The sequence below is a fragment of the Trifolium pratense genome, linkage group LG7 (genome assembly GCF_020283565.1).
Source record: "Trifolium pratense cultivar HEN17-A07 linkage group LG7, ARS_RC_1.1, whole genome shotgun sequence".
Lineage (NCBI taxonomy): Eukaryota > Viridiplantae > Streptophyta > Magnoliopsida > Fabales > Fabaceae > Trifolium > Trifolium pratense.
In genome coordinates, this window is record NC_060065.1 from 58,046,110 (window position 1) to 58,069,966 (window position 23,857).

The 23,857-nt window shown below is 33.2% G+C and overlaps 5 protein-coding genes across 6 annotated transcripts; 1 reads left to right on the forward strand and 4 right to left on the reverse strand.

Moving 5' to 3' along the window:
- Positions 1-5,917: 5,917 nt before the first annotated feature.
- LOC123899822 (zinc finger protein 1-like) lies at positions 5,918-7,160 on the reverse strand. The gene has a single exon (XM_045951051.1). The coding sequence runs from the start codon at positions 6,877-6,879 to the stop codon at positions 6,136-6,138; it is 744 nt and encodes a 247-aa protein (XP_045807007.1). The 5' UTR covers positions 6,880-7,160; the 3' UTR covers positions 5,918-6,135.
- A 2,731-nt stretch (positions 7,161-9,891) lies between these two features.
- On the reverse strand, positions 9,892-13,686 carry LOC123899823 (Golgi SNAP receptor complex member 1-1). The gene is made up of 5 exons (XM_045951053.1): positions 13,425-13,686; positions 12,340-12,579; positions 10,972-11,139; positions 10,544-10,657; positions 9,892-10,242 (listed from the first exon to the last, which is right to left on the reverse strand). The coding sequence occupies exons 1-5, from the start codon at positions 13,458-13,460 to the stop codon at positions 10,129-10,131; spliced, it is 672 nt and encodes a 223-aa protein (XP_045807009.1). The 5' UTR covers positions 13,461-13,686; the 3' UTR covers positions 9,892-10,128.
- A 2,345-nt stretch (positions 13,687-16,031) lies between these two features.
- LOC123899824 (aquaporin NIP6-1-like) lies at positions 16,032-17,743 on the reverse strand. Its single transcript, XM_045951054.1, has 6 exons — positions 17,681-17,743; positions 17,284-17,551; positions 16,964-17,188; positions 16,681-16,875; positions 16,428-16,489; positions 16,032-16,328 (listed from the first exon to the last, which is right to left on the reverse strand). The coding sequence occupies exons 2-6, from the start codon at positions 17,470-17,472 to the stop codon at positions 16,097-16,099; spliced, it is 903 nt and encodes a 300-aa protein (XP_045807010.1). The 5' UTR covers positions 17,473-17,551; positions 17,681-17,743; the 3' UTR covers positions 16,032-16,096.
- Positions 17,744-19,533: 1,790 nt separating this feature from the next.
- LOC123899826 lies at positions 19,534-21,966 on the forward strand. Its single transcript, XM_045951057.1, has 3 exons — positions 19,534-20,017; positions 21,285-21,470; positions 21,672-21,966. The coding sequence occupies exon 1, from the start codon at positions 19,642-19,644 to the stop codon at positions 19,984-19,986; it is 345 nt and encodes a 114-aa protein (XP_045807013.1). The 5' UTR covers positions 19,534-19,641; the 3' UTR covers positions 19,987-20,017; positions 21,285-21,470; positions 21,672-21,966.
- LOC123899825 (aquaporin NIP6-1-like) lies at positions 20,082-21,894 on the reverse strand. Of its 2 annotated transcripts, XM_045951056.1 has the most exons (6): positions 21,652-21,894; positions 21,235-21,459; positions 20,880-21,074; positions 20,590-20,651; positions 20,296-20,505; positions 20,082-20,264 (listed from the first exon to the last, which is right to left on the reverse strand). In XM_045951056.1, the coding sequence occupies exons 1-5, from the start codon at positions 21,892-21,894 to the stop codon at positions 20,298-20,300; spliced, it is 933 nt and encodes a 310-aa protein (XP_045807012.1). In that variant the 3' UTR covers positions 20,082-20,264; positions 20,296-20,297. The 2 variants fall into 2 exon arrangements, with proteins under 2 accessions (XP_045807012.1, XP_045807011.1); XM_045951055.1 differs by having other exon boundaries at positions 20,082-20,505.
- Positions 21,967-23,857: the final 1,891 nt, after the last annotated feature.

A 23,857-nucleotide genomic window follows, 5' to 3' on the forward strand; every position in this document is an offset into this window, starting at 1 on the left:
AAGTTATAACAAATAAAATGTAACAGACAGTGAGCATGCATGCAGAAATGTAGAAAAACTTACTAGGTCAACAGCCTCCTTCTTGATATCCTCGAGGCTCGTCATGTTGTTGTTCTAGGTTGTTGTTGTTGTTGTTGTTATTAGTATTATTGGTTGTAATTGATGTTAAAGAGAAGAGATAAAAGAGAGTTTGTTGTTGATTGTTGTGTATGAATGAATGAGTACATTATGGAGTAAATGTGAATATGTATTTATAAGTATAGAAGTGAAGATTGATGAATGGTACTTGTGTGTGTGAGTGAGTTTCTCCTTTGAATTCTCACTCTAAAATCACTCATTCCCACTCATTCAGCAACAAACTTGGTCTATTTTATTTTCATCATTTCTATAATTTTTTGTGTTATAATTAACCAATTCAAATATCAAATTAATTAAGTTTAACACAAAAAAGTATAGTAGCGAAACTTGTGGAGTTAGTTTTGACCTTGCTAATTCCATTGCTTCTAGTCTACCATGTGGCAATTCATTACTATACCTTTGAATCATCTAAATACACCGTACAATTCAAGTACATAACGTGTACCATAATACTAGCTGATTCACACTGATTAATTATTATTATTATTAATAGTAGTTACTAGTAATAAGAACAAAAATCCGTTTTTATATAAATAAATTTGGCCAGTTAATTCTATACAAATTCCAGCAACTCAATTGCAAAAATCCAACCAAAACGAGTTAAAAGTTTTTGATTAATTTATGGGTTCATTACCGTTAATGAAAAAAATCATTTTAATATTCAATGATTTAGAGATTAATGAAATCACTAGTTTAATTCATCTAAAGTTTACACCAATAAAAAAAAATCATCTAAAGTGATGGCATCTATATACCTATGTTTTAAAATTTTCACCCCTCATAATCTAATAATAGTATCGGATGATAAATTTCTTATCTCAAAAGTATTCTTTCTGATTTTCGTGTCTTAAATGTAAGTAAAAGTTTCATATCAGATGAAAAAATGGACAACATATAAGTAAGTGACACCTATATACTTATAATTTTATAAACATAATGTCATAGCGTTTTGACTAAAAATATCATGTCTAATTTTTATTTTTTTGGTACAATTGTCTAATTCTACTTGTGCAATTGTTTAAAAGTTCAATGTGATAATCTCCAAATATTTTGGAATTACCTTCTTGAACCAACAAAAGAAAAAAGTGATTGTTCTTCCTCTGCATTGTCCACACACAAAAATACACTACTAAAAAATAAATATTTATGGTAAGATTTACACTAGCGAATTTTTTTTTTTATAAAATTTATACTATTAAAATATCTTCCATAAATAGGATAAGATGAGAGGAATATTGAGCAATTCAAAGGAAAAAAAAAATTACAAAAACAAGAATGTAAGAGTACTTAGCCTTTGGGCCACTTGAAGAAATATGTCCAGCCCAAATTCATTTGTCATTTTCTAACTAGACCCGGGCAAAACAGGATTCAGTACGAGGTTTAATGATTTCCTACAGTACGAGGTTTTTAACTTACTACTAGTAATTCATGTAAAAAAAACTTACTCCTAGTAATAATATGATATGATATGATATGATATGATATGACTACATAATTTACTCATACGTCCCATGTGATGTGAGTAGTACAATTCTTGGATTGGATTTCCTTTCCTGCATGCTTAATTTGCTTGGAATCAGCAAATCAAAGTTTAATTATATAAAAAAAATAATTAATGTTTATATTTTGTGTACAACTATTACTAAATTATCATTTCATATTTTAAGATAGATTTGTATTATTAATTAGAATTACCTAGAGTTCTTGTAAAGAAAAATAAAAATTGAAAGAGTTTATATTTAGGTACAAAAGATTTTCTTCTTTTAAAGAGTGTTTAATTAGAGATGGAGGGAGTATTAGCAAAAAGACACTTCCACGTTTTTAATGTAAACCATTTGTATTAGTGCATTATTTTCACAAGTGTTTCTTTCTTGGTTTAGTGGCAAAACAGAAAAGTAAAGTTCTATATTTTAGTTTTAATAATGGAAAATGAAAAAAAAAAAAAAAAAAAAAAAAAAAAGTGTGGTGAAGACTGAAGCATATATACCACCGCAAGCAAAAATAGACAGTCCAACCAAAGCTCTACATTTGGAAAACATCCATATTACTATTATTAGTGTTAGATTAGATTACCATCATCATTATCATTAACAGTTAGTATATTGACATGATTTTTAGTTACTTTTGTGTCTTAATTTTATGACACAAAACATGTTTTATGATTAATATGCATGAGATTAGGTTGTAAACATCAGCTAGAGATGGACCTACAAATTTAATTATGGGTCCTCCTTATAAGATTGATATCTTGTGTAGGTAAGAAATCAAGGCAATCAAGATTCATGATCATCAATAAATATATTTTCTTTTGAAATGATGTGAAAGCGGAACTCAGTTGAGTTTCATCAATAATTAATGTTTGGATTAGCTTAATTTTGAGTTTATGCAAACAGCTTATGCAATTTTTATGTATTATTATAAGTTTGTCAAGGTAGTTTATGATAAAATAACTTATAAAAATACAATTTTCATAAGTGTCAACTTATAAAATAACATAAAACCTAATTTATATTGCATAAGCTGTTTGCATAAGCTCAAAAATAAGCTAATTCAAACTAGACCTAAGTGTAAAACTTGCTAAAATAGTACTTTCATAAATATATTTTTTTGGTAAAGTACTTTCAAAAATATTAATGGATGTATTCTAACAAATGCTTATATAGTTGTCAATTTACAACCACTTATTATTTAGGCTAAATTGTATTTTTGTTTAATTTTTTTTATAAATTTGCAATTTTGACCTCATATATTTTAAAATAATATTTTTGATCTCCTAACTTTCACAAACTTGTAATTTTGACTCATGACCAAGTCAACTCAAATATGGCAAGTGACTCATATGTCAGTCACCATGTTTTACTACGTGAACAGTAACTCACATGTCACGTCAACATATGTGATAAAACAAGTTGATGTGACATGACATGTAAGTCACTTGTCACATGTACTTGGTCAAAATCAGTTATGATCATCTTTTTATAAAAGAGGCTAAATATTGGGAGTCAAATTGAAAGTTGCAAGCTTATGAAAATTAGGGAGTGACAGTGGTTCTGCATGTGCACAGAATCGCTACCAAGTAATAAAGTGATAAGTTTATCGTTCTCCACATGGATTGTGCCAAAATTACTAATTTCACTTAGGAATATAGATAGTTGTCTTCACTTTATTTGTTTGAAAGGTATCTTTGCTGGTAATAGTAAATGACAGGAAATTAAAGAACAGAATGTAAATGACAGAAAAATAAATGTTGTGTGTGTGACCACACGAGGTGGTTAAGTATGGTCGGATCCCTCCCTTACTCCTGCTTGGTGGTTATTCCCTTGTTTCCCTCTATCAGAATTAGACTATTAAAAATAGGTTCAGAAGCACTCGTTCCCTATTTCTATTACAAACTGTTCAGAGCCTAGTTAGTGGTTACCCTTACTCTGTTTAAATATCCTCGCCCCAGGTTCCACTTTTTTGTTACAAACGTTGGTATCATTACCTTAGTGGCCCCATGTGTCACAAGCTGTCACGTGTGCCTCTAACTAATGTTAATTATGCCCCAGGTAGAAATTATCGTTCGTTCTAATCTTATACTAAGACTTCAGATACTGAATTTAACGGTCTCATCTTGGCCATAGCACACCGTCCTTCGTTCGGGATTACTAGCTTCGTTTCCTATGCGATATCCACTAGGTCCTTAGATTTTATTCTAATGTGATCAGTATTAAAATAAATATAAAATCAGACGATAAAAGAGTTTGAAAGTAGAAACAACTGAATTTATACCTAAATTATACAAAACCAAACATTAGTAAGGGAGTTTCTCGACTCCACCTAACCTAGGGAAAATAAATTACAAAGACAGAAAGAAAAGAACCTTGTTGGCCTTGGAGTTCCTTGGCTTTCTTGCCTCCTCCTTAGAGTTCTCCTAACTCTAGAGTGAATATTCAATGTTCTGAAAATTTCTGTGAATATTTGTGAACGAATAATAGTGGAGGAGGAAGACTCTATTTATAGTTTTTCAGCTGGGTTTTGGGCTTTTCTGCGCGTCCATCGCACCCATCGTGGCCACGATGACATGTATTTTTTGCCTCATCGTGGCCACGATGGATCATATTGTGGTATGATGGAAGATTTGATCAGGATTTTCTGCATTCTTTTGCAGTCATCATCGTGCCACGATGACAAGTCATCGTCGTACGATGGAAAAGATTTGTTGCAGATTTTCTTCAATTTAAACCGCCTTTTCATCGCGCCACGCTGGACCTCATCGTTGGTACGATAGCTTGTGTTGTTTATTACGTTTTTACCCTTTTTGCTGCTTTTTCCACTTTTCTTGCTTCTGGGCAAGTAACTTCGCATTTCCAAGTATTTGCTTGCTTTTGAGCTTTAACTGCTATTAAAGTTACCTAAATTACTACTAAAAACATCATATAATTGACCGTCATCATGGAGCCAAAAATATTATTTTGAAAGTTTGGTAAAACTAGTTGAACAATGTTTTGTCACCTCAGAGATGGGACGGTATATGCAAATACTGTGACACTCAAGTCAGAATGAGAATGACAGAGTAAGAGGTAACGAAATTGAAAATGTGTACCTTTCGCTTAGTGTTGGGTCGTCTATTTACAAACAAGAGATGAATTATTCCAAGGAGAGAGTAATGTAGGTTGATTATACACTAGATTTTCTAGCCTTTGTCAAAATATATTTGCTGATATTTAAGATTTAGGGGGAACATTACGGTTTCAAAAGATGCAGAGATGTCAATCCAAATATTTAGATATGTCTTTAATGGGTTGGCCCCTCAGGCTTCTTGGCCTCTAGTTTAGTTTGGGAGAGTTTTTTTCGCCCTCTGGAATTACCAAAATATCTCCTTCTCAAATTTTTCATTTTTATAACATCTGTAACTTAAATAACAGAAGGACAAAGTAGAAATCAGAAGGTCACATGAGAAACTCAAGAGCGCCCAAAGAAGCTTTCTCAATTTGTAGTCTGGAGTATGCTCAAATTGAAATTGTATTTCAACCTAATATATTTATTTTTAAAACGAAACAAATACTCATAGATAGTTGTACCTAATATATATGACTAGATTAGTGTTAACCGACTCAAATAGCAATGTTAAATTTTTTTAAGAAGAGTTTTACTGTTTATTATAATTTTATCCGTTTTGAGAAATTAGTATTTACACTTACGTGCGAAAGGTATCCTGTTTTTAAAAGAAAATAAAAAAATAAAAAAACTAACACTTATGTTTCTTGAGAATTGTGGGTACCATATTTAACGTGGCTTACCTCACCAACTTGTTTGATCCCTCTGAATAGGGAAGGTCAATTTCTCCAACTACAAGTGGGTCAAAGTAGCAGTCACTCACTGTGACTATCTATCACTACAACCATTACATTACATTACATTACATAATTTGGTGGACCAATCTTTCTTTCATAGGAATCAAAAAATAAGGACAGTCACTAACTAGCTAGCATTCAATTTTCTACGCAGTATGGTCCACTGTCACCTAAAACTTCAGACAGACATAACCAGATCCAAACACAGTCCTAGGTTCACAATCACAATAACTACACTCTCTCTCAACTACCATAATTAGTATCAAACACAATTAACCTCATTGCTTATTACAATGAGTATATCTTTATCTTAGCAAGACTAATAATGGAAAATTGGAAAAATCCACGTAGACGTGTCAGTGTCTGTGCCGTATCTGGTATTTGTGTTTGTGCTTCATAGATCCACACACATAATTTAGATTGAACCTTAAACATAAACTGCATTAGTAATTAATTAAGAAAGTTTGGCTGCATTAAGTTTCAAATTATACCAACTAATGAAATTCCATATCCTCCAAATTGTACAAAGCAAATTTGAATTGATAGAGGATCTAACTTTCTAATAACATGCAAATAAACCAGAAAGACAAAGTAATAACATGATCAGAAAAATTAAGACACAATATTCAATATTATGACATGAAGGGTACAATACAAGAAATTAGAGTTTGAGGGACAAATCAAGTTTCTGCAACTCCTCTTGTTTAGTCTTTAAACATGTAGTAGTAGCACTATTTCCCAACCAGTAACCTCCAATTAATCCATCTTGCACCTTTGTTGGTGAAAACCTACCTGATCTTGTAGGAATAACACTAGCCAAAGATGATCCATCAGTTTCTGATGCAAGATTTCCAATTGCTTGTTGTGAATACATAGGCAGTTTCTGCCACTGGTTTTGAGCACGAGAACGGGACAAACCGAAAAACGGTGTTTGATAAGAAGGTTTGTGAACCATAGAAGAATGCACCTGAATTCCAAGTGACGATGATCTGTTATAGGATCCATGCAGAGGTAGAGAAGCCAAACTTGAGTACCTGTGTTCAAAATCTAGCGAAACCGCGGCTTTGTGTCCTCTTTTTGCCATAGTTCTTTCTCTCTTGTGTGCATTTTGGTGTCCACCAAGTGCCTGTGAACTATAAAATTTTCTTTGACAGTAGTTGCATGAGAAAATCCTAGGCTCTAATTCATTACCATGATTAGATTCCGAGGACGAGTTTATCGATGTTTCTGTATCAAAACAGTTTATGAGATTGAGTTCTTGCTTTGACTCATCATCACAAGGATAGTTACTAGGTAGACTTAAATCAAGGAGATGTTTTTTCTCTTCATTTTCTGTCTGTTTCTTCTCAGAAAATAAGATGTTCAAATTATGAGATGAACATGGCTCTGATCTTAGAAGGTCCATATGTGAGGAAAATATGCAATGTTTTTTTTTCCTATATATGTGATCAAAGTTTGGTTAAAAAAGAAATAGGAAATTTTATGAATGATGTAATGTAGCAATAAATTCTGTGTTACATATTTGTAGAAACAGATGTCACTATTTTACAGTTACAAGGTCCTAATATAGCAAGACCAAAAAAACAAGACATTGGTTTTTGTGTTGTGGAGAGAGAGAGAGAGAGAGAGAGAGAGAGAGAGAGAGAGATCATGTTTAAGGACACTAACAACATTCAATCACTTTAATGTAAGTTTTCAGGATGAAACCAATTTAATTAATTACATATTCATGCTTAATAATGATAAGTTCCTATTGAAACTTGGAATCAAGTATACCTTTGTTGTTTGAACAGTCTCATATTTTATAGTGCTTTTCTTTCTAGATATCTCATTATTGAGATGATATGACCGACCTATATAACACAAATATTTCTGATTAAAGACATGTTTGGTGTCTGACATGATACATCTTGTTAACTCATTTTCTCAAATTATTACCAGTATAGACATGTTAGTGTCGTGTCTAGTGTTCATGTCTATGTTAGTGTTTCATAGTCGCAAAGTATGGTCACTAGTATTATCAGGGGTAATTTTCTGTTATAGCTAGGTGTGGGACCATTCTTTTTCATCCTTTTCCTTTACCAAAAATATTTCTCTTGAATGATAGTGTTAATGCCTTAAAAACTTAATAATTGAAGCCTATTCTAGGAATTTCAGAAGAGTCAATTTCATGTCTTTTCTTTGAAGTAGAAAAGCATGAAATGAAAAATTCCAATCTAGAGACAGGCAATCCTAACTTTTACCTTAAAAGATCTCCATCTATAATTCATGTCTTCAATATTATATCACCATCATGCTTCTTTTACCCCACACCACATGCGGCATCATTCTATAAGCTATTTAATTTCCAAAACACTCAAGTTATATTGTTTCTCTTTCAAGTGGAATTACTATTTAATCATAAAGAATAGTGTTAGCTAGATTAGGTAGCAAAGTTGAATATGAAATTGAAAATGTTAGTTAGTTTCCACTAAGCAAAACTATTATTAGTTTTGTCTCCAAAACACATCTTCACTAGTGTAGGCATAATTCAGGCAATAGTCAAATTCTAGACCCTACAATAGAAGTACCACACATTTACCAATCTCGACCATTAATCCGAGATCGAACGCTCAAATTATACAATCGGTAAAGTAAGTGTAATCAATCTCAACTATTATTTAGATCAGAGGGTCAAGGTTCTATAACTGCATGACGCAGTTGCAAGAGAGAATCTATATTCCAAATTCTAATGATGATTTGCTAATCATCTAGTAATACGATTTAGAGCAAATAAGGTCCCCCCCTCTCCCCTTTAACCTTTCACTTTCCCTCAACCAATACAAAGTGTTGGACACAAGCGACTAAGGCCTAAGGACTTGCATTGAAAACCACATACTGTGGTACCTAGCAAGAAATTCTCTGACAATTGATGGACAAGTAATAACTTTTTGAAATTGATTATTCCTCCCAGATCATGTTCAAGTTGGCTTGGGTTCAAAATCTTGACAAAATAAGGGATAAGGACAAGAAAAGGATAGCTTTGTGTCTGCCTCAGAATAGGAAAATATTAAGGTTAGACATACAACACATATTATATGGAAAACCCACCAAAACTTTTCTTACATGCAGAATCTTATAATTGCATTTGTTCAATGAATTAGTACATGTCAAAATGCATGTATTTTCAATCCTATTTAGCATATACTATTATTTAAGACAGATATATGATAAACATGTGGTGAACTTGAAGCCACTCGAGATAGATTCTCTGGTGAACATGTTTAAGGAAAGAACACAAGAAAGTCAGAGTGTACGTCTATCTAAGTGGCATTAATAGTCATTTTACAACTATCTCAGAGGGGATTCGAACTCAGCAACTTAAAGTTACGTGGCTAAGATCTTACCAACGAGCTAGCATCTCACATGTATAAAGATGTACACTTAATTTGTCAAAGTGATCTCTCAACTAAAATATGTCAACATCAAACTGTGTGTATTACTCTTGAACATATATGGATACTGACATAATCCAATTAAGCAGACAAATTGGTGGGTGAAGATTTGAAGTTATTCAAACATTATTAGCTATAGACACCTAATTTAAATATTTATGTACATTTCTTCAAAAAAAATATTTATGTACATACATATTTATGCCAGACTAAGTGGCCAACTGATAGCAATGTATCAGATAGATAAAGTTTTCCACTCAATTCCCTGCGCTCATTTAGCCACGATTGGACCATCAATCTTTAACTTCATATCACCTTTATTTTGAAGACAAAATTAATTAATTAATTAATGTCATTTCTGTTCTCAAGTAGTACTCTGAACTGTAATAATTTTAGTTCTGTTAACAGTTTTTGGTATTAAATTGTAGTTTATGTGCTATCTGAACTTCTTTTGTTTTCCGTTTTTAACTTATTTCTTCCTTAACAAGTGTCCATGAGCACATTTTCCTTATTTCATTACAAAGAAGAAATACACTACTTGTGTGCTTAATTGCAAAAGCCCTTAGTGGCCTTCAAATCCTACATTGGTTATATTAATATATGATGTCATTGGACAAATGACATTCCATTATTGTCATGAAACCAGCTGTGGCTGAAATATTAGAGAGAAAGAAAAGAGGGTACTTTTTTTTTAAAATATATTTATTTTAAACTAAGAGTTCTAAAATATTTGTAAATGAATAAGGGATTCAACATGTACCATTCCATTATTCTTATGTTATGATTTCTTTTCTGCAATTTTTAGCACAATTCTATTTCTATTTTCTAATCTATAAACCAAACTAAGAGAAGTTTACTGATTTTCTGCAACTTCTTTCCCTCCTATTTCACCTATACCAAACATTTGGGGAATAAGTAATCATCATGCGTGATTCCTTTCAATCAGTTGGAGAATGCATAGCATTATCATTTATCCAAAGCCCTTAAACAAGTATGGCAAACCAGTATTTGCACATGTTTATTTCATCTTATACGCCTCTTATTATCCGAACTACGAATTGGAACGCATATAATTTTATACATTGATGTCAAAAAAATACATTTCACATATTCACCTTTACTAGGCTTTGCCTCACATGAAGGGCCACCGTCAATCAAACATAATAGACAATTATACAATAGAATAAAGCCAAGCTACGAACACGGTAAACATCAACTTTTTACTTGGTTAGCCAGTAGATGAAAATAAGAAAAATGCATACGGACCCAACAAGGGAAAGTATAATTGTATCCATCGACTTTTTCCGCTTTATTGCTGACAGAATAGTATTTACCTGCAACATTGTTAAAAACTGTCATTAAACAACAGAACACTTTAAAGTTTAAACATTATAGGCAGATAAAAAAAAACTGTCATAAAGCAACAGAACACTTTAAACAACATTATAGGCAGATAAAACTTGCTACATAGAAATATTTTTCTTTTGCCTACGCAAAAATAAAACTTCAGAATTAGTAAGAGCGAATTATTTTCAACAATTTATTGATTTCATGAAAGGTGGAATTTATCAATGTATTTCAGACATTATCTTCATCCTTATTAAAAATTTACTTAAACTTCAATAACAATCATACCGTTGGGAGGCGACTGCTCACGTTGCTGAGCTTTGAATTGATCCCACCAAAAGTTGAACGCTGGAAGACTAGTGCTCCGAGTGTTGCTTGTGCTTGTGAAATAACAGTGTCCATCTGTAGTACAAAAATGTGCTCAACAGATTAAAACAGTACAACCAGCTGTGTATCAGACATCAAAGATAGAACTTCAGATGAAAATTACAGGAATGTTTGGAAAAGAAGTCCATTAACTTGGCACATGCCGCAGACTAAAGATGGCATTGGAGCAGCATATATCAAATATAATTAAACACCAATACATACATAATTTTATGGGCATAATATCTCGATATATAAGTACATAATAAATAATAACTAAAGCACTCTGGTGGAAGGATCTTAATAAGGAAACAGAACTTTATAAAAAAAAACTGTTTCATGTTAACAACCTGTCCTGTACTTCGGCTGATAGATGCACGTTCTTTAAGGAGGTTTTGCTGTTCAGAACCTCCACCCTCTTCCAAATCTAATCTTGTTCGATCGAACTCTTTAAAATCATCAAGTAGTGAAGCATGTTCTTGTTTAGCTTTAAGACTAGACCGGAGACGATAAAACTCCTGCATTTAAAATACATCTAACAAGTTAGTGTCTTATAGTTCTAAGCTTCGGACAAAAATATTGAAATCTGAAGGAAATATTCAATCAAAATAAAAACAAGCAGAACATCAAAAAGCATGAGAGTAGACCGCCTGATGGAGAAGATAAAAAAAGTATATAACAGTAATAATAAATAATAATGTTGTAAGGGTTAGAACTTCTAGATCAACTAGCAATAACATCCTAAAAGACATTGGATATGAAATAAGAGGGTGTTAGACAATTGCAAATAGCATAAATAAATTGTTGCAAGTCAGTTACCGTTATGTGTTAATAGTTAGTTAGAACAATTAGGTAGCTGGAAGGAGAGGTTAAAACGTTGCATGGTTTAGTTTAAATAAGAGTGAGGGTGGATGGGAGAGGGGATTCAGATTTGTTAGTTTGGAAAAACAGAGAAGTGGCTCAGTTGAAGGGAGATGTCAACTATAGAATCCAAACAGGGTGGATGAAATGTATGAATGTATTAGGTGCGGTTTGTGATTGAAAAAAAAAAAAAGAAAAAAAAAGACTATTACTGAAGCTTGAAGGAAAATAAATTTTACAGCATAAAACTTGCTATGTTGCATTGAGTGTAATACAATATAATATTGCATAAGGTCTGGGAATCATATAATTAGTAAAAACTAGGTGTAGCTCCTATTGTAGAAAATATCATAGAATCAAATCTTAGGTGATTTGAGTGTGTGTTGATAATACTCATAAAAGCTTTGGTAAGGAGGGTAGATCGGAGGACAGTCCATTAGTTAAAGGTAGAGAAAGACCATGAAAATCTATTTGTTCGACCATTAAGAAAGATTTGGAGTAAAATGGTCTATCTATAGATATGATTCATAATGGTTAGTCGGTTACAGGACCTTATGGTATCATTTGATCCATGTAGCCTACCCAACTACCCTGTAAACAACCCCACCTAATGAGGAAAGGCTTTATTGTTGTCTCACTCAGTTTTAAGGGGAAACCCTTGGAGAGACATTTAATCATTAAAAATCATCTTTTATTTTACTCGATCAATTCTTTAAAAGGCTCCTAACATAAGGAGATCATAAATTTGAGTACAAAGCAAGACTGTCTCAGATTGAATGCAATAAAACCACAACTACATGATAGTAATATGCTAACACAAAATGATAGGGGTAGCCCAAGCTTGTACGATAGAATACCTGGGTGAGATCTTGGAAAATTTCTTGGTGTCTATTCAGAGTATGAGAAACCATTTCTGACCCACCAGAGGACACCCAAGCTTGCATCTGTGAATTTACTTGTTTGAGCTGGTTAAGTAATCCCTCAATCCAAGACTCCAAATCACTCTCTGTTGCATCACCATTTTTAGAGACTTTTGTTGAAACCAATTTACGATATAAAACCATTTGCTCATCCAACTGAGCTTCAAGTTTTCTTGCCTGTAGAAAACAAAAATACAGTATGTAATGCATTAACTAGTAAACCTAAAAACGATAAAAATAACTTGAATGCATGCATCCTTTCAAGACAATCCTGTATGTATTCTATCATTCTTTTATCCACCAGAATAAAAGTAAAATATCATGTTTGTATTCGATCATTTATCACTGAATGTATACATTACATAGAATAGTAGAAATCAATGTCATGAATTGTTTCTTACATCACCCACTAAGAATGAATCCTCTCGTGTTAGATTTTCATATGACAATGTGATGGAATTCAACTAAGTCGAATGAAGATAAATATTTATCGATCTTGTACCGCACTTAAAACAGAAGAATATTCATTCAATGCTATGTAGATCACACAAATCAAGGATCGGAAATTATCCAAAGCAACCACTACAGAACCATTGGATTTAAGACAGAAACAATTTAAATTCTGCAATGGCTATACAGAGGATCTAAGCACACATTTCCAAAGCAAATTAAAACTGAAAATTAAACCAAAATCAGAACTTATTTCCCCAATGAATCAAAAACTACAAGATAATCATGATCCCTAGATAAACTAAGCAAGATCAATTACACCCCCAAATAACAAGATCATGTAATTCCATTAAACCATGTAATTTTTATTCAATTTTCAAAACCTAAACCATATTTAAGGCATAAATCATAAATCACCGACAACCCAATAAAAAAAAAAAATCGAAACTTTCGGATGAGGGGTCTCTAAATTACACAAACCCATATGATATCTTGGAATTTTACATGAAAAAAAAAAAAGTAATTTATGAAAGAAATGAAAGAAAAAAGAGAAAAATGTGAAGAAATGGAACCTGTTTGCGAAGGGAATCCCAACTTTGAACCTCCATGGATGAGAAAGAAAAGAAAGATGAAAATTTGAAGATCGTGGAATGAGAATGATATGGGTTTGTTTATTACTCAGATGAAGATACGCCGTCTGCTTCCACGCCACAGACGACGACGACGACAACAACAACACCAATTCTTCAATTTTCCTTTCTTTGTATTTTTTGCCATTTTAAAACTAAAATTAAATTTATTTAAATAAATAAATAAATAAAAAGGGGTTGCTTTGTTCCTAATCCACAATTAGATCCCACAAGTTTACTTTAATTTCTCTCATGGAAAAAGTATATTCAGACTTTCCTTTTTTTTTTTTTTGACTAAAAATTGATTAGTCGAACTTATTCATTTTATGACGAATTAAAATTAAATTTTTTTAATAGAGGAAATTGAAAATTTATCATTGATTCTGATCCTCTTTTTATGAGGTGGGAAATTACAATTATCAATATGGCTCCGAGCCTCATCACACAAAATAGAAAGATCGGGGTTCGAAATTCAATCATGATGTCCGACCTAACAATTTCGGCATTACTATCAATTGAGTTATAATTTATGGATAAGAAATTAAACATATATCTATTACAATATAATCAAATGATTGGACTAATGAGTTTTTTTTATATACATAACAAAGATGGTTTAAGCCCGGGAAGAAAATTACATTGGACTAACACGAGTTTTCGATATCTCGAACTTCTCAGTTGACGGAACATGTTGACACTCTATACGATAAGACTCATAAAAAATAATGAGTATTAATATTACAACCAATATTTGCAAGCATGTCAACGCCTTTATTCACACCTCACGGTATGAGTGTTTCACCATCATTTCCCACTCTAAATCCAATAACTGTCGGATTTGATTTGACTAATCAAAGCTCCTTCTAATGGACTGTTTCTCCCTTTCAATCGAAGCTCATTATCCGCCACCATTGAGTCAACATTCACTTCAAGGACCGTCTCTCCCTTTCAATGGGAGCTCACGATCCGCCACTATTGAGTCAACATTCACTAATCTTATCGTATCCCTTCTACCTCACATTTCTTTCGGTTGATTTCATTTCATTTTAATTCAATTCAGTTCTGTTTTCTTCTATACTCTACCTTTTTTTTTGTGTGTATTAGATATTGCAAGATATTGATGAGTCTATGTATTGTGTCATTTCAATTTGCAGTCTTTCAAATTTCAAGTATATTGGATGTGTTTGTTTAAGCTTTAATAAAAATGATTTAAAAAATAAAGAGTTTTTTTTTTAGAGATTTTTATATTATAAAAATCTAAAGTTTGTTTTGTAACTATCATAAAAATATTTTTTATAAAAAAAAAAATGAAACTCCTACACTAATAGAAAGTATATGTAGATTTTTATAAAAATGGTTTATTTTATTTTAAGTTCCTTGGTTTTAAAAAAAAGTAAAGTTTTGTTTAAAAAAAAAAAGAAAGTAAAGTTTAGTAAAGCTATTATGATTATCTTTTTATTTTAAGGTTAAAAATGTTTTTTTTTAAATAGACTTTTTCTTTAAAAAAATCTCAAATAGACGCGCACTCTTTATCTGAATTCGTATGTATTTGACGTTGATTACCGCCAGTTCTTTTAAATTTTGTTTCTGTTACTAATGGTTACTCTCTATGTAATTAGAGATAAATATTTGGTGCTTTTCGGTTATATCTTTTACCTTAATCATGGAAGGAGAAAGAAAAGAGAGATTTTTCTTTTTTAATGGTAAATTGTTAGTATATTAGTTTTTCTCATCGTCAGGGTTTGAGTTTGAGTCCTCCAACTTCTTAATCCTTAAGTCAACTAACTTAATCAGTTGAACTATCCATCTTACCCTAAAAAAACGAGAGAATGATATTTTATTTGCATGAAACAAACTGAAACACCACTGATTTTTGCTTGCTGTAATTTAATAGATAGATACATACACTATTATACCTTATGCCATTTATATTACACGCACCATATTACCTAGTTTGTGCACGTTTGGGTGGATTGCAACGAAGCTTGGATTCTTTTATTGAAAAAAGATAAATTCAATATAGAAATTCATAGGTCATTAACATTCAAATAATATTGCACAGTTTAATAACGTCTAAATTCATAGATAATTTTAATGAATCTCAATAACATATAAAATTAATTTAGATTTCCTTAAAATTTTACTTGAATTATATATATGATAATATAAATTTTATTCACGCTAAAACGTCACCGTGCAATTTGATCTCTATAATATTATTTAGATATTGACCACTCCTTTAAAATAAAATAATTTGACCACAACTATTATTCATCTGATTTCTTATTATTGTTTCTCGTGGCAACATAGCAATTTTTTTTTTTAAAAAAAAGTTGCAATTAAACGTAGAAATGGCAGCCTACAGGAATTAAACACACGACATTTCAATCATAGGCAGCACCAACTTACCATTGCAATGTTGTAATTAAAATTAATGGTAATATATATGTATATATACCATAATAGTTAACAAAAATATGTATATTAAAAATGAAAATTTTGGGACGGGCCGCGGCCCTCCGCAGCCCTAATCTAGCTCTGCTCCTGCTTGCATAATCATAACCATCATGTAAGTGTCGATGATGGATGAGCATTGAGACGGGAGAAGTTGATCATCAACTTCTGAAGCTGGGTTGGTTTGATCTGAAGCTGGGGTGGTTTGAAAAAATATTAGTCTTTGCATTAACATCATCTTCTTCAGGCAGCTTGACTGCAGTATAGGCACCTGCCCCAGCTAGAGCTCCAAGTATGGGAGCTACTAGATAGACCGATATGTCTTTGTAGTTGTTTGTAACAATAGCTGGACCTAGAGTTCTAACCGGGTTCATTGACGCTCCTGTTATTGGCCTGCAGTTTCGTGCAGTGCACAATCATATATATGTTCATGAGAAGTAAATGTAGGGGGCCGGGGAAGAAGGAGAAGTGAGAGTTGGGACATAAACATACCCTGCTATGAGTATATTTAGTACCACAGTTGCTCCCACCGCGATCCCTGCTAGTTCTCCTACCTGCATAATCATAATCATCAATCAACCGCGGACTATGTTAATTTTCTAATCACGCCTACATGATTCATTCACCATGATATCCCCTAAGTGTGATTACATCCGGATTCAGCATCATTGATCACTTTTTTCTTTCAAACATGAATAGATTTGTTTCTTTATCAGCAAGTTACTGTGGGAACATAAATACTCACAGCTCTTGTGTCGGTGGCCACTGCAGTAACAACAAACATGAGAATAAAGCTGATAATGAACTCTAAAGCAAAAGCTTGGCCATATCCTCCGGTAGGAACGGTGACTCCACCACTCATGATAGGGTTAAAAACTTCTCTGAGAGTATATGCAGCACATATTGATGCCATAACTTGTGCACCAATATACATAGGCACCTGCAATTATAATTAATTTATGTTTGTTTGTTTCAACCAAGCACATTAATAATTAAGGATTAGGGAAAATCATGCTTTAGAAAGTTACATGCTTCCACGGGAAGTGCCTTAATGCAGCAAAGGAAATGGTGACCGCAGGGTTGAGATGAGCACCAGAGATGTGGCCGGTGGCGAGGATGATGATCATAACAGCAAGACCACTAGAGGTAGCACATCCAATCAGAGTCTCGGACCCATTTGTCTTTTGGTTCACAATAGCAGTGGCTGTCCCAGAAAATATGAGAATCAATGTCCCTATAAACTCAGCTCCTATCTGTAAGTATGTACACAGGTGTTTTTGGATTGGATTAATCAATTGTTACTACGTCAATGAAATTAATTAATATGGTCTGCATCGAATACACGGACCTTTTTTGCGAGAGGAATAGGAGGAGGGGTCGGCATTAATGAACAAGTGACGGGGGGTTGAGATCCATCTTCTAAGTTCCATTCTTGGGGAGCGAAACATGTAAGGCCGGAGGACTTCTTATGCTTTTTACTACCATTTGGTGCTGATGGAATTTTCTCATTATTATTGTTATTATTATTATGCTCCATTTCTCCAACCAATGGTAGATTTAATTATTAAAGTATGGAAGGGTGTATAGTTGACTTGTTTTTTATTAGGATGATTGGCCTGTGGAAATGAAAATAAGCAAATTACTGGTTGAAACTGAGATACGAGAAAAATGTAATATGATATCTTCGAATTTTACATGAAAAAAACATAATTTATCAAAGAAAAAAGGAATGCGGAGAATTGAACCTGAGATCGTAGAATGATGTTTGGGTGGGAATGAAAATGAGATAAAGATACGCCGTCTGCTCCCACACCACAGACGACGACAACAACAACAACAACACCAATTCTTCAATTTTCCTTTCTTTGCCATTTTATTTAAAAACAGAAATAACTTTGAAAAAATTTCCTCCTGTCATATCCAGTGAAATGTTAACCATCCAAATCATAGAATATAATAAAATAAAAGAGTTCTTTAGCAAGTTTAATTACCATTTGTCATCTATTTAGAATGCTTACTATTTTAAAATTGTTATTATTAGTAATCTTTATATACTTATCTTTAATTATTTTTTGATTGTTCATTTACGTAGGTTTTCAAGGTATCGCGTTTAAGCCAGCCACCCCTTCATTGTCATCACCTTCCCAAGGCATTTGCCTCTTTTGCTTACATCGATCGATCTTTTTTTACATCTTCTCTACCTTTTCTCACTTCATCTCTCTTTCTGTTTTCCCTTTCACTCTCTGAAACCATGCCATTTTTTCATCCCAGCCCACTAGGTGCTTAAAGAAGACAATAGGGAAATACGAGAGATCGAAGGTAGAGAAAAGACAGGACAGTGTTTGCCGTCGAAGACCCATTCTCTCTTCTTTGCCATGAGGCATTGCTTTTCTTTTAACTACCTTGCTCAAGTTTCTTGCCATACACTCAACAACCAAACTTATCATGTAAGCCTTTTGGCAAAGAAGACTTCATTATGTCCTGAATAGCTTTTTGCTAGTTTAGCTAGCTTTTGCAAAACTAGAATATTACATGGGTTAAAGCATAATAATATTAGAGTACAACTTGATTGTGGCGACTTTGTAACAAAGCTTTAATTATTCACTCAAGCTTTTGTTTTATGACCAGTTCTATGTAAGAAAAATTAAGTTTTTTAGTTAACGGTTTTAAGTTTTTTTAGCTAACACACATGTCCTTTAAATTTCGAACTTGTTGCACTTTTAGCATTCCAGTTTTCATTCATTACAAAACCTTGTTGCAATGTTACCCTTCCAGTTACCTTGATACAATGTGGCGGTTAACGTTGACTTCTGTCTTGCTGAACATTTTGATGAAAATGACACATTTTGATTAATCGGAAGGATAGCTGTGCAACAAACAAGTTAGAAACTTAAAAAGCTTAAAGGATCTAAATGTTACAAACATGAAACTTAAAAGACTTTTGAATGCATTTAGCAAATATAAAAACTTGGAAATGGAATGTTTTAATGGTAAGAATTTAACCGGAGAAAAATTCAACAAATTCTCCAATCGAGAGAATCTGCTCTCCTTTGTTCGCAATCCACAATTAGATCCCACAAGTTTACCGAGTATATTCAAACTTTTTTTTTTATAGATTCAAACTTCTTTTTTTAACAATAAAGTTATAAAAATAGAACAAACCATATGCATGCGAAATCTACTTATGTAAGTTGTTCTCGTTGGTTGATGGTTAAATATCTTAAAATTATGAAGGATGTAGAGTATACCTCACCTAAAAAAACTATAAGCTAGTGAAAAAGTTTATTACTAGGCCCCGTTTGGATTAACTTATTTTTGAGCTTATGCAATTTTTATGTATTATTACAAGTTTGTCAAGATAATTTATGATAAAATAGCGTATAAAAATACAATTTTCACTGGTGTGAATTTATAAAATAGCATAAAACCTAATTTATATAGCATAAGCTGTTTGCATAACCTCAAAATAAGCTAATCCAAACGGGTCCTAAATACTTGTGATTTTTTTAGAACAAACTTAAAAACCTAATTCAACAATCAATTTTACCCAACATTATAAATTCTCAATAGATAGATTAGCTTATTGGCATCAGTTAAGAGCTGGTAAGTTGTAACTATAACCAAGCTTTTGTCTAATTAGATGAGTAAAAACGTAGAACAAGAGAAACAAAAAAAATTGGAATTGTGAAAGAAGAAGAAGAAGGGAATGGAGGTGAAAGATGAAGACGATCCATGGTTAGGCGCAGACAAATTGTATCACATGATAATGTGTTTCTCAATCACTCTTCTTTTTTACTTTCTCTCTTCTCTCAATTCAAATCCCTTCCTCCTCCGCCGCCACGCCATTTCCATCGCATCTCTCATTTCTCTCCTTGCCGGCGCCGCCAAAGAAGCTGCCGATCACCTTGGCTTTTTCCGATCTTCCGGTGCTTCCTTTAGAGACGCTATTGCTGATATAATCGGTGTCTTCATTGCTTCCTTCGCTCTTTATATCTTCCGATCCAAAACCTCTCGCTCTCCCTCTCATCCCCAAGGAATCTCCCTTGTTTGATTTCATTTCATTTCAATTCAATTCAATTCAGGTATGTAAATACTATTCAATTCAATAGAAAATCATTTTTTTTTAAAGCTTAAACAAACGCACCCTTGATTTAATAGATACATTGATTACACCTTATCACATTTATATCACCTAATTTGTGCACATGCCAAATGCTTCTAATTTTTGCTTGTTTGCTTTTCACACAAAATCTATATTATATATATATTTCAAAATATTAATCATCATGTAGTGTAGTGTCTGTCTTAAGTTGTTTTATGATGATGGATGAGCATGGAGACAGGAGAAGTTGATCATCATCATCATTTTCTGAAGCTGGGGTGGTTTGAAGAAGCATTAGTCTTTGCGTTATCATCTTCTTCTGGCAGCTTTACTGCTGTATAAGTACCTGCCCCGCCTAGAGCTCCAAGTATTGGAGCTAATAGATAGACCCATATGGCTTTGTAGTTGTTTGCAGCAATAGCTGGACCTAGAGTTCTTACTGGATTCATTGATGCTCCTGTTATTGGCCTGCAGTTCAGTTCAGTGCAGTGCACCATCATATTTATGATCATGAGAAGTGGGGATAGGGGGAGAGTTGGGACATAGACATACCCTGCTATGAGTATATTGAGCATCACAGTTGCTCCAACCGCAATTCCTGCTAGTTCTCCTACCTGCATAATCATCAATCGTGGGCTTTGTTAATTGCTCATCACGTGTAGAGCATTCATTCACCATCCAAGTATATATATTCATATTTTAACTTGGATAGTGGTATCCTCAAGCGTGATAGTATAGGGATTCCCCATCCTTCGTATTCCTTGACTTTTTTTATTTCAAAATTTGAATGAATTTGTTTATTTATTGGCTAAAAGTTGCTATAGATAGGAACAAATACTCACAGCTCTTGTATCAGTGGCCACTGCAGTGACAACGAACATGAGATTAAAGCTGATAATGAACTCTAAAGCAAAAGCTTGGCCATATCCTCCGGAAGGAACAGTGACTCCGCCATTCATGAAAGGGTGAAAAACCCCTTTGAGAGCATATGCAGCGCATATTGATGCCAAAACTTGTGCACCAATATACATAGGCACCTGCAGTTATAATTTATTTATTTATATTTATACACATATGTATATGCATGCTTATAATTATTATATGTGCAAATTAAGTACGGCTTTAATTAATTTATGTCTCTTTCAACGACATTAATTAGTGTATTATGCCAAATGATTAAGGAAAAGCTTTAGTTACATGCTTCCACGGGAAGTGCTTTAATGCAGCAAAGGAAATGGTGACTGCAGGGTTGAGATGAGCACCGGAGATGTGGCCGGTGGAGAGGATGATGATCATAACGGCAAGACCAGTCGAGGTAGCACATCCGATCAGAGTTTCCGCCCCGTTTGTCTTTTGGTTTACAATAGCAGTGGCTGTCCCAGCAAACATCAGAATAAATGTCCCTATAAACTCAGCTCCTATCTGTAACACAGGTATTTTTGGATTAATCAATGGCTACTACCTACTACTTAGCACGTCAATGAAATATGGTCTGCATTGATTACATTAGATTAGATTATGCATACACACATATAAATACACAGAGTTGTATTATATGTGTTTAATAACAGAAACAATATAATAATACCGACAATATAATTCAGTTATATATACCTTTTTTGCGAGAGGAACAGGAGGAGGAGGTGGCATTAATGAACAAGTGACGGTGGGTAGAGCTCCATCTTCTAAGGTCCATTCTTGGACACCGAAACATTTACAATTCTTAAGGAGGGACTTCTTGTACTTATTACTACCATTCCCACTTCTCTCTGACTTAAACCCACCAAACAGAGGTGCACCAGGAGTGCCTGGTGTTGCTGGTGCTGATGGAATTTCCTCATTATTAATATGCTCCATTTCTCCAATCAATAGTAAATTTAATTTAGACAAGAAAAGGTCAGAATTCAGACTATGGAAGTGAGCTCAAGGTGATTGTTGCTATTGTATGTCAAGTATATATAGCAGTAACAAGCAAGGGAGTATAGTTGACTTATTGTATAGCATGATTGGCATTACTAGGAAAATGAAAAGAAGCAAATTAGTGGTTGAAACTGAGATATGAGAAAAAGGTAGCAGCATGTGGAAGTGGACGGTGGGACAGTCAGTACTGAGGTGACTCTTACATGACTCTAGAACTTAGCAAAAAGGCTTGGTTCACGGTACACTACACTAGGCATCAATTATAGTATATAGTTTTTGGTTCATCTTCTATTGCAATCAATCTTTATTATAAAATTGCCTCCAAGTATCATGAGAGTGTATTGAACAACAAAAATATCAACTTGTATATTACTAGTAACATTGTTCTTATTTCCCTAATGGAAAGACACATGTTCTTTAATGCCAGTGAAGTATTTGTTCTTCTACATGTTAAAAGTAGTATTATGATGACTGGTAAAATAATGCCTCAAAAGTAAATGATGGTGGGATTATACTAGGACTATGAGTGATGTTTGTCCTCATAACATGTTTGGTATCACTGTGGGTTTGCCAAACATAGGCAAAAACAAATCTATGGATGATGACATTTTTTTTTTTTGCGAGTCCATGGATTGCAATTAGAACTTTAATTCCTGAAAAAAGGGTGATTAAAAATTTAAAATTTAACTTCAATAATGCATACTCATTGCTGGTGGCATGCTATGAAGTTTACAGGGTTTTTATTATTTTATTAATTGTTTTGTGTAAAACTGCTCAAGAATTAGGACTAATGAAGCACATGTTTGGATGAGTATTTAGGCAAAAAAATTTGGGACACCGTTATCTTGTTGAAGCTCTAAAGTGTAGCTTCTGTTAAAATTGATGTGGCTCATAATTCTGCCATTTTCACCGTGAATTTAAATACGCACAACCAATTAGATATATGTACAACCGATTAGATATATGTTTGAAGTCTGAACTTTATTTTATTTAGTGAAGCATCAAATCATATAGGGGTAGGTAGAAGACCCTAAAAGTCTCCCCAAGTATGCATGCTAGTATAGGTGGCAGTGTGGCACAAATTCTTCTCAATGATTTGAACATTTGTGGTTCTCTTCCTCCTTAATGTCCCTTTTTACTCTCGCAATGATTTATTTTCAGAAGATACCTCTAATATTACTGTACTATGTCATCTTTAAAGTTGAAATACCATTTTGGATTTCACCATCAAATTGATGGTTGTGACACTCTCGAGGCTCAACAGTTCAATTGGCTAACATTGGAAACAAGACAAAATAAAAAACAATAAGAAACATTGGATGACTATTAATTGTTAATTATTTTATTTAATCCGATCACAGAGGGAAGGTTCTTTATGCAGCATTTCCCCAACTCTGGCCGAAGCAGAAGGGCTGAGATGGTGTCTTAATCTGACCAAGGAACAAAGGTATGAGAACTTGATGCAAAGGTAGTTGTCAAATGCCTCTATGGTACGGAAATTGGCTGAGATAGATAATGTTATTGTAGATTGGCTTAATTTACTTTCAGTTATGTGTAACACTAGGGTCAGTAAAGTGTCCTGCATAGGAGAGCTAATAACATTGCAACTCATAACTTGGCAGGAGTAGTTAGAATTCTGGGATCCAAAAGTTGGTTGGGAAATGTCCCAGAACTTATGCATCTATTGTATGGTCTGAAGCTATTTTCAATTAATGCAATGTTGTTTTCAGCAAAGAAAAAAGAAGAAAGGCACCAACAGTCCTGTACTTGAGTTTTGTTTGACACATCTAAAAACATTAGCATTGTACTCATTCTTTTTTCTTCTTTATTTTGGGTGAATTTGTACTCATTCTATACATGTTTTGTTGTTCCACTAACTAGAATGTGAACAACATTTTAA